We start from the raw sequence: 10,812 nt of genomic DNA, 5'->3' as shown, positions 1-10,812 counted from the left end.
TGCAAGTTCTTACGTGTAGTGGGCGTGTGTACACTGAATCGGGGTACATAATTGGCCATGGCCATGATAGGCAGCTTTGGGGATCAAATCAGAGGCCCCCTAAATGAAAGGTCGTTTTTTGTTTAACGGGTACTATAAAACCAACCACGAGTTGGCGTTGTATGGGAGAATCCATCTTGAAGAGTATTTTTTGATTGTGTGATCACTAAGAGGCTTTAGTGGATTATTTTCCATCTATTCATCTTATTTTTATTTGTGTAAGTACCATAAGAATAACTATTTTCGTTATTTCGGTGTTAGGCATAAATGTGGCTGTAATATTTGAGTAGCAAAACAGCTCGCATGGCCTTCGCATTACGTAACGGAGTGGTAATGGTTCATGCTAACGGTTTATCTGCGCGATACAGTTACATTGACGATATTTGGTTGTTACATTCAGTCAGTGCAAAAATTGATATTTTGTTGCACCCTCATTCGATGAGTCGATTGCCATGTATCGCTTGCATTCCGGGGACATTGTCTCCCATACATTTACAAAAAACAATGTTGCCAGCCAAAATGGTGGGGGAGTGTATTCACTGGCATAGCATAAATGGCGAAGCATGTACGGCGACTGAGTTACATAACTGTACAGGTCCTTTTGTAACAATGTTTCATTTTGTGCAGGAAAGGGGAACCTAAGTATTACAAAATGTCTGACACCGAGCAACAGTTTATGGAAACATCAGAAAACGGCCACGAAGGCGAGGATGATTTTAGCGGCGCAAAGACAGCCGATGGAACGGAAGAGACCGAAATCCTGAATAAAGGCGAGGAAGAGACCGAAGCCTGCATAGAAGACGAGGCGGCAGTAGAGGGAGAAGATTCGCAAAATGGTGCCACTGAAGGCGAAGGCGGGCAGATCAACGCCAGCAAAGGCGAGGAGGATGCAGGGTGAGTACAGAAATATTTTCGATCTCGGCAGAATGCTAATGGTTTGCATCGCTCCTTTGTTCGGTCTGGCTTTGTTGGCGCCATGTGGGGAGCAGGGGGAGGGGGGGCACTTCCAGCAGCGATCAAATGTAACACTCCCTCGCCGGCATTTGTATATTTTTGCAGGGCTAGGTTATTTATTCTGTTTAGGGCACACACCGGACTTTCTGGTCAGATATTTGGGGTTAATGATGTGGTTTTGGACATACAGTAGTAGGCCCAGCCTATCTACAACAGCAATGGCTACTGATTTGTAGAGTACTAGATTCAGCCGCGGGGACAATTTTTTTTTTTGTTGAGCGGTTGGCCAGGGGGCCAGAACGTAATTACAAATAATTTATGGACTGCAAAAAGGTCAAAATAAATATGTGTGTTGTTGACTAAAACATAATTTCAAACCATGTTTATATTTGTATACGATTATGTTTGGAGATATTTGGGAACAGATTTCTTAAATCAATCACTTGAAGCTGGTTTCCTTGTGTTTTTAGTCTCCTGTCTAATAATAAAAATTCACCCACCCAACAAAAAAATATATGATTTTTTTTTCTCCGAATTTGGGGGGACAAATAAAACCAACCACAGGCCAGATTCGTCCCACTGGCTGCCAGTTGGGAAACCCTGTACTAGATGTTCCCGAACCCTTTTAGAGCAGTTGTTACCCAACCATCATATTTAGTCAGTTATCCTTTTTTCTTTGCTAGGAAAATGTTTGTTGGAGGACTTAGCTGGGACACAAGTAAGAAAGATCTTAAAGATTATTTCTCTAAATTCGGTGAAGTGACGGACTGCACCATAAAGATGGACCAGCAGACAGGCCGGTCAAGAGGCTTTGGCTTTATTCTATTCAAAGAAGCAGTCAGTGTAGACAAGGTAAGATAACAACATGTTTTGGGGGCTTGTTACTTTTATCTAAGGACTGTAATGCATATTGAATGTCAGTGTTCCCATGTGGAATATTACAACTTGGCAACATCCCTGTAGTCCTACAACTATTTGCCATTCTTCATTCTCTGACCATTTTTCCTTTTTGTCTAGGTTTTGGAACAGAAGGAACACCGGCTTGACGGACGACAGATCGACCCCAAGAAGGCCATGGCTATGAAGAAGGAACCCGTAAAGAAAATCTTTGTTGGTGGCCTCAACCCAGACACAGACAAGGAAGTTATCCAGGAGTACTTTGGAACCTTTGGCGAGGTACAGTATCAACATCTATCTTTGGGGGTAACACTGACTTGGTGGTGTTGTAACAGTAATTGTTTTATTTTCCTTTGCCCTGCAGATCGAGACAATTGAGCTTCCACAGGACCCAAAGACGGAAAAGAGAAGGGGGTTTGTGTTCATCACGTATAAGGATGAAACTCCTGTCAAAAAAGTGCTAGAAAAGAAATTCCATAACGTCAGTGGAAGCAAGGTAACAATTGTAATGCAGTCAATGCATTGCAGGGTTGTGTCTCTTTTTGTACCTTTGATTGCAGATTTGTGATTTCCTCCTACTTTCAAATTAAGCTTTAGATTTCTGTATAGAACAAATTCTGAGGTTTCCTCGGGTAACATGTAACCCTCACATTGAAGATCCATGCAGTGGGTGTGGTAAAGGTTTTTTCCATGTCTAACTTAAGTCTTCATGTTACTGATCTGTTCCAGTGTGAGATTAAAATAGCACAGCCCAAAGAAGTGTACCAGCAGCAGCAATATGGCGGCCGTGGAGGTGGTGGTGGTGGAGGAGGAGGAGGAAGGGGCAGGGGCCGTGGAGGTGAGTATCTACACCAAACGCCTTGTGTGGATTTAACCTGGCGAAACGGGTTCTAAAATAGGCTCCTCTCACCCCAGTCCCAAGATCAAAGTAGTTGCTTGTATAACTCTGCTCTATGTGCTTCTAATCACTGTAACTTAATCTTCTCAGGTCAGGGCCAGAATTGGAACCAAGGTGGCGGATACAACAACTACTGGAACCAGGGCTATGGTAACCAGGGCTACGGCTACGGTGGACAGCAAGGCTACGGCGGATATGGAGGCTACGGCAACTACGACTACTCCGCTGGATACTATGGCTATGGGGGTGGCTACGACTACAGTAAGCGATAACCACCCAAAAACGCAAATGTGAGAAACTTTGTTGGTCCTTGTCGTACGGAAGACACTCAGTCCCTTTCTTTCTTGTCCTCCAGACCAGGGCAATGCAGGCTATGGGAAAACTCCAAGACGTGGAGGCCACCAGAGTAGCTACAAGCCATACTGATCACATGTAGTGCAGGTATGCATTTTTGCATCATCTATGGTGATATGACAATCTAGCTGTAACCATTTGTGCCTTTTGACTCCAAAATTTCTCCCATCTAGTCTGATCCCATTCAAACGTTTGTTAACGGGGGGAAGTGGGTGGGGAGGGTCTGCAATTCATTAATAATGGACTCATTCCATGTGCCAACCATTTTAAGATGCATCCCTACAAACACTACTTGATCAATAAGGGTTGAGGTGGTGGTTGACCCAGTATAAGCATTAGGGCCTTTCCGATGGGGTGCTAGGTATGGCAGCTAGGTGTCATGTCCCCTTTGACGTTCTCCCCACTCTGAGTGTTCATTTTTAATAGAAGTATACAACTGTTAAGTCATTCATAAACATCATGGTGTCCATGTGTAATACTAAATGCCATTTGGTTATGCTCAGTAACTGTAAGCACCATGTTTCTCTCTTAAGGTCTTAAGTAAATAAGAAAAAAGAAACCCATGGTCCGGCCACAGCGAACATGGGCTTTGGCTTTTCCTTTGGAGTTGGCAGAAATTTGGACTCATGCTCCATATGTACAGATCAAGTGAGGAACTGGGGAAGCAAATGTCACTTTTCCTCTTTTTTTATTTTATATTGTTTTGTCCATTTACATTTCCAGAGATGGAAGTGTTATTTTTACTGTACTTTTTGGTACCTTTTTGAATCTAATGTATTGTGTGGTTGTATTTTACATGTCTACTGGATTTGCCAACAAACATGAGCAGAGCTTTCAGAAGCTTTTGAAATAAAACAATTACATTTTTTTGTTATTTCTAGGATTAGTAAAACATTTTCCTGTGCTAAGTGTTTGACGCGAGTTGCATGGCTTCAGATGTGGGGTGAGGTGAAATAAGAGATTTTAAAAACTAATCAAAGGTTTCATTGTAAGCTTGTTTAGTGAATGCTTGCATTTGGCTAGTAGACGAGGACAACCAGCATTAGTTTTTTGGCTTTTAAGGAGGTCCCCCCCATCTTCTCTGTAATTTTAAAAGTGGCTTTACTAGTGTTACATACGATACAGTACAACTGAGCGCAAGCCTGTAAATGTAAGTAGAGGGCCTTCCCTTTCTCTCTGGAAACTCATTCCTCTAGTGTCTTGGGCAAATTGGTAGAAATAAACTTTTGGTTTATATTACACGTGGATCCTTTTGTTATCATTTATAAACCCTCCCCCTAATGCTGTTTTGGTTACTGTTAACTGCTTTGTACTGTTAAATGGATTACTTGTCCTGTCTTGGGTAAGGTTAAAATCGTGCCGTACAGATGGATGCCTCTCTGGGATGCGGTGGCAGATACTTTGCTGGCAGAGGGATAACTGGCTCAGTCAATGGGTTGAAAGCTGTGCTACGTAGCCTGCGCGTCGATTTACTTTTCCGAGCTAGCTGATCTTACCCCACTATGGATCTGACGTTGAACTACAGTATTTGGTATGGTTTTTATAGGTGGATAAGTCAAGGTAATAACTAGTCCTCTGGTAAGTGCACGCCCACCCCCATACATTGTCTGTCATCAATACAGTCATGTGTACAAAGTCACTGTTGCCATGCAATGTTGCAGTTATCAAGATCAGCTGGAAGTGACCTCATCAGTCTGCCTGGGCCGGTGTCCATTTCACATCAAGTAGGCTTTACACAGGTAGCCCAATTCTGATTATTTTTCCCACTAATAAATTGGTCAACTGACCAATCCCAGATTGTTTCACAGAGCTGATCTGATGTGGGGAATAAAATATCAGAATTGAACTGCCTGTGTAAACGCAGCCTAACATACACTTTCCTACTGTATCAGTAGACCTTTGTGACCACTTCTTGATCCAGTAGTTGCTATGTGATTGTATTTATTTCCACAGGGAAGTATAAATGTGAGGCTCACGACTTTAGTGTCTTATAGTAGAAATGTATTGCCTTTCTGTTGCATATGTCACTGCTTCTCTTATATCCCTCATGCAGAATCAAAAGCAGTCACTAATTTCACTTCATGAACTGTCTCAACATTCTTGTGTTGGTAGATCTAGTAGTGTATTCTTAATGTCTTAACAATTTGGCTTTTTATCCTTAATTGTGGTATGGATCCTTGAGATTGGCTGTGTTGAATAAGTCTGCGTTCCTTTTATTTTCCACCATGATGACTGCAGTTTGTATGAAAAGCAAAAGACCCAAGTTCTGAGACCATATCCACAAAGAACCTCAAAGTAGGAATGCTGATATAGGATAAGTTTAGCCTTTTTAGATCATAAATACCATTTCTATGGACAGATCCAAGATAAGCACTTCTACTTTGAGAGGATTTGTAGATACGGGACCAGGTGCTCTGCCCTATGAAATCCAATGTCTGAGAAATGCACTTTTAACGGTTAGTGAAATCTCCTGGATGAGTACATCACACTATCAACAACACTACCTCTGACTCCTTCTGATTGTGACCAATTCTTACTGTCTGATGCAATTAAATCTTTCTACAGGTTTGTACAAACCTTAGAAATCTCCACTGTCCAGTTTTTGATGACTGCGCTCCATGTCTGAAAAGGAAAGTAGAATTGTCAGCAGGTCCCTACACACCTGCTTAAGTGGTGTGTAGTATGGATCCGTCAAGACTGTTGTGTAAGTGCCATTGGCCCGGTTCAGAAATGGTCCCCCAACACTTCTGTGTCGGCAGATATAAGGAATCAGGTCGGTGTAAGCTCTCTGAACTTTAAGTTCTGCAAACACTGCAGTTGTGGAGGCTAAGTCGACTTGGGTTTAAATGTTTTGTTGCGACTGCGTATTCTGTCTCCTTAAGTATAATAAATGTGTAAATGTATTGTAATAAGTCAGGGCTATAGGGTAAGTGTTCCAGTTACCTGTGAGGATGTGGTGTATCCTGTCTGCCACCAAGTCTGCGTCCTCCATACTGAAGCACATGGGAGGTTTAAACTTGACAATGTTCTCCCAGGGGCTGTCTGTACTGACACAGATGCACTCCTCTTTCAGTCTGGAATGGGAGACGAGACCAAAGGATATTTCTGCTTACAGGTTCTCTTCTAAAAGTAATGCAAAGATTTATACCAAAATACAAATAGTGTTAACTCCACTGAATTGTGACTGCAGCAAACACTGACACACTGATATGTTTGCAAAGTTGTTGCTTCCTAAGGCCTTGTAGCAGTAAATTACCAGTCTGAACACTCACCTGAAAACATCACCCTGCAGCTGGAAGACCCAGAAATGGCTACCCACACGCCCAAAACCTGTTTGCACCTCGTCTGCCACAAACACTCCCCCTGCAGAGGGCCCATATCAGAGAAATACCAACGATAAAAGTAATTGCTTTTACTATCACAATGGCCTCTCAATCTTCACTCAAATGAGGTTTTGACTCTTGTCCTTTTCTTCACCTATGAGAAAATGGTAAAGTATAATAGTGCACTAATATTGTATGCTCAGAGGCAGTACCTACTCTGCTACTTTAGTTGAGTATCCCTTGGGCAAGAGTTTTGGCCTCCCAACACTGGGTGACAACTCAGCAAAAAATTCTATGCACTAGTATTGAGGGGGCGGGGAGTATATTTAGAGAAAATTACTGAGACATGCATGTGAAAAGGAAGCGGGACAGTAGTTTGTGTGATGTGAGAAACCGTACTGGTCAAGCACAATGATGTCTTCATGTTTGGTGTACTGGTGGGCCAAGTGTAGTGCTATATCATTGGCCTCAGAACTGTTGGGAGACATATATTACATTATTCTTATATCTTACGCGGATGTCATTGGGGCTGTGCTTCAGGAGGAAGTTGTAGTTTATGGTGTCTTACCTTGAGTTGACAAAATAGGAGACAGCTTGTCGGCATACTGAATGATGTTGTCGTGAAGGAATTACGAATTGGCATTCAGAAGCTCCATCTGCGTTGTGGCTGCTTGTGTGATGCTGGGATGATAGTGACCCACTCTCGGTGCATAGGCGCAACAGATCCAACGTTGTCAAAGTTTCATTACATACAATTACCACTAGGAGGTACTATCATGTTGATTATGTTGTGGTACTACTGTAATGTTCAAAGGGATTTGAACTGTGTCCTTTGCTCTCCAAATATTATTCGAATACAACATATTTATCAAGCCATGCGTGAGCTTCCCAGTGACGCGAGCCTACCAGATGGGCTAAATTACTTTTATGCTCGCTTTGAGGCAAGCAACACTGAAGCGTGCATGAGAACCCCAGCTGTTCCAGATGACTGTGTGACCACACCCTCCGTAGCTGATGTAAGATCTTTAAACAGGTCAACATTTACAAGGCCACGGGGCCAGACGGATTACCAGGACAGGTACCCAGAGCATGTGGGACCAACTGGCAAGTGTCTTCCCTGACATTTTCAATCTCCCTGACCAAGTATGTAATATATTTTCAAGCAGACCACCGTCGTCCCTGTGCCCAAGAACGCCAAGGTAATCTGCCTAAATGACTACCGCCCCGTAGCATTCACGTCTGTACCCATGAAGTGCTTTGAAAGGCTGGTCATGGCTCACATCAACACCATCATCCCGGAAACCCTAGACCCACTCCAATTCACATACTGCCCCTACAGATCCACAGATGACACAATCTCAATTTCACTCCAAACTGCCCTTTCCCACCTGGACAAAAGGAACACCTATGTGAGAATGCTGTTCATGCTCATCACTAAGCTAAGGACCCTGGAACTAAACACCTCCCTCTGCAACTGGATCCTGGACTTCCTGATGGGCCGTCCCCAGGTTGTGTGGGTAGGTAACAACACATCCGCCACGCTGATCCTCAATATTGTGGTCCCTCAGGGGTGCGTGCTTGATACCCTCCTGTACTCCCTGTTCACCCACTACTGCGTGGCCAAGCATGACTCCAACACCATAATTAATTTTACTGACGACACAATGGTGGTAAGCCTGATCACCGACAAGGATGAGACGAGACAGCCTACAAGGAGAAGGTCAGAGACCTGGCAGTGTGGTGCCAGGACAACAACCTCTCCCTCAACATGAGCAAGACAAAGGAGCTGATCGTGGACTACAGAAAAAGGAGGACCGAACATACCCCCATTCACATCGACGGGGGTCGTGAGCTTCAAGTTCCTTAGTGTCCACATCACCAGCAAACTATCATGGTCCAAACACACCAACACAAGTCGTGAAGAGGGCACAGCTGCACCATCGAGAGCATCCTGACCGGTTGTATCACCGCCTGGTATGGCAACTGCTCGGCATCCGACTGGAAGACGCTACAGAGGGTAGTGCGTATGGCCCAGTACATCACTGGTGCCAAGCTTCGTGTCATCCAGGACCACTGACACCGCCTAGTATAAAGGAAGGCCCAAAAAATTGTCAAAGACTCCAGCCACCCAAGTCATAGACTGTTCTTTCTGCTACCGCATGGAAAGCGGTATCGGAGAGCCACGTCTTAGCATGAGGTTGTAAGTAACAACATTTCCCAGGACATAGACATATCTGATGTTGGCAGAAAGCTTAAATTCTTGTTAATCTAACTGCACTGTCCAATTTACAGTAGCTATATTACAGTGAACGAATACCATGCTATTGTTTGAGGAGAGTGCACAGTTATGAACCTAAAGTTATTAATAAACCAATTAGGTACATTTGGGCAGTCTTGATACAACATTTTGAACAGAAATGCAATGGGTCATTGGATCAGTCTAAAACTTTGCACATACACTGCCATCTAGTGGCCAAAATCTAAATTGCACCTGGGCTGGAATAATACATTATGGCCTTTCTCTTGCATTTCAAAGATGGTATTTTCTTTTACCAGATCTAAGGTGTTATATTCTCCTATCTTCATTTCACATTTCCACAAACTTCAAAGTGTTTCCTTTCAAATGGTATCAACAATATGCATATCCTTGCTTCAATCCCTAAGCTACTGGCAGTTAGATTTGGATATGTTATTTTAGGCAAAAATTGAAAAGGGTGGATCCTTAAGAGGGTTAACAACTTCTACCCCCAAGCCATAAGACTGCTGAACAATTAAGCAAATAGCTTTTTTTTGTACACTACTTTTTTTTGTACACTACTGCTACTCGCTGTTTATTTTTGCATTGTCACTTTACCCCTACCTACAGTTGAAGTCGGAAGTTTACATACACCTTAGCCAAATACATTTAAACTCAGTTTTTCACAATTCCTGACATTTAATCCTAGTAAAAATTCCCTGTCTTAGGTCAGTTAGGATCACCACTTTATTTTAAGAATGTGAAATGTCAGAATAATAGTGAGAATTATTTATTTCAGCTTTTATTTCTTTCCTCACATTCCCAGTGGGTCAGAAGTTTACATACACTCAATTAGTATTTGGTAGCATTGCCTCCCACATGATGCCATCTATTTTGTGAAGTGCACCAGACCCTCCTGCAGCAAAGCACCCCCACAACATGATGCTGCCACCCCCGTGCTTCATGGTTGGGATGGTTTTCTTCGGCTTGCAAGCATCCCCGTTTCATCAGACCAGAGAACATTTCTCCAAAAAGTACGATCTTTCTCCCCATGTGCAGTTGCAAACCATAGTCTGGTTTTTTTATGGCAGTTTTGGAGCAGTGGCTTCTTCCTTGCTGAGCAGCCTTTCAGGTTATGTTGATGTAGGACTCATTTTACTGTGGATATAGATACTTTTGTACCCGTTTCCTCCAGAATCTTCACACGGTCCTTTGCTGTTGTTCTGGGATTGATTTGCACTTTTCACACCAAAGTACGTTCAACTCTAGGAGACAGAACGCGTCTCCTTCCTGAGCGGTAAGACTGCTGCGTGGTCCCATGGTGTTTACACTTGCGTACTATTGTTTGTACAGGTGAACATGGTACCTTCAGGCGTTTTGAAATTGCTCCCAAGGATGAACCAGACTTATGGAGGTCTACATTTAAAAAAAAAAATGTTTAGGTCTTGGCTGATTTCTTTTGATTTTCCCATGATGTCAAGCAAAGAGGCACTGAGTTTGAAGGTAGGCCTTGAAAAACATCCACAGGTACACCTCCAATTGACTCAAATGATGTCAATTAGCCTATCAGAAGCTTCTAAAGCCATTACATTTTCTGGAATTTTCCAAGCTGTTTAAAGGCACAGTCAATTTAGTGTATGTAAACTTCTGACCCACTGGAATATTGATACAGTGAATTATAAGTGAAATAATCTGTCTGTAAACAATTGTTGGAAAAATTACTTGTGTCATGCACAAAGTAGATGTCCTAACCGACTTGCCAAAACTATAGTTTGTTAACAAGAAATTTTTAGTGGTTGAAAAACGAGTTTTAATGACTCCAACCAAAGTGTATGTAAACTCCCAACTTTAACTGTACATGCAGGCTGGCAGAATCATATTACTCTGGGCTCCGGCTAATGGTACCAGGGCCGAGTCCACTTAATTTTATCCGGTCCGATTTAACTTTTTCAGGAGTAAGGCCATTTGAGGTAATACAGGCTATGGCAGTGTTTTTCGTAGTTACAGTCCACCAAAGTGAAAAGTGTATATGCACTTCCATAATATTTGTTCTAGGCAATAAACATGCAGGATACCCACACAAAAATGCAGTAAAATGGCAGTACCGTGAA

At 42.7% G+C, this 10,812-nt stretch overlaps 1 protein-coding gene across 3 annotated transcripts; it reads left to right on the top strand.

Moving 5' to 3' along the window:
• Positions 1-118: 118 nt before the first annotated feature.
• On the top strand, positions 119-4,381 carry LOC139574099 (heterogeneous nuclear ribonucleoprotein A/B-like). Of its 3 annotated transcripts, XM_071398279.1 has the most exons (9): positions 119-257; positions 667-933; positions 1,677-1,845; positions 2,011-2,169; positions 2,255-2,386; positions 2,620-2,728; positions 2,879-3,049; positions 3,144-3,229; positions 3,676-4,381. In XM_071398279.1, exons 2-8 carry the CDS (start codon positions 692-694, stop codon positions 3,212-3,214), a joined length of 1,053 nt encoding a protein of 350 aa, XP_071254380.1. In that variant the 5' UTR covers positions 119-257; positions 667-691; the 3' UTR covers positions 3,215-3,229; positions 3,676-4,381. The 3 variants fall into 3 exon arrangements, with proteins under 3 accessions (XP_071254380.1, XP_071254381.1, XP_071254382.1); XM_071398280.1 differs by lacking the exon at positions 3,144-3,229; XM_071398281.1 differs by lacking the exon at positions 3,144-3,229 and having other exon boundaries at positions 2,879-3,078.
• The last annotated feature ends 6,431 nt before the right edge of the window (positions 4,382-10,812 follow it).

Source organism: Salvelinus alpinus, chromosome 4 (assembly GCF_045679555.1).
Source record: "Salvelinus alpinus chromosome 4, SLU_Salpinus.1, whole genome shotgun sequence".
In the NCBI taxonomy this organism is placed as follows: Eukaryota; Metazoa; Chordata; class Actinopteri; order Salmoniformes; family Salmonidae; genus Salvelinus; species Salvelinus alpinus.
The sequence above is the reverse complement of the archived record's forward strand: the minus strand, read 5'-3'. Positions and strand labels throughout refer to the sequence as shown.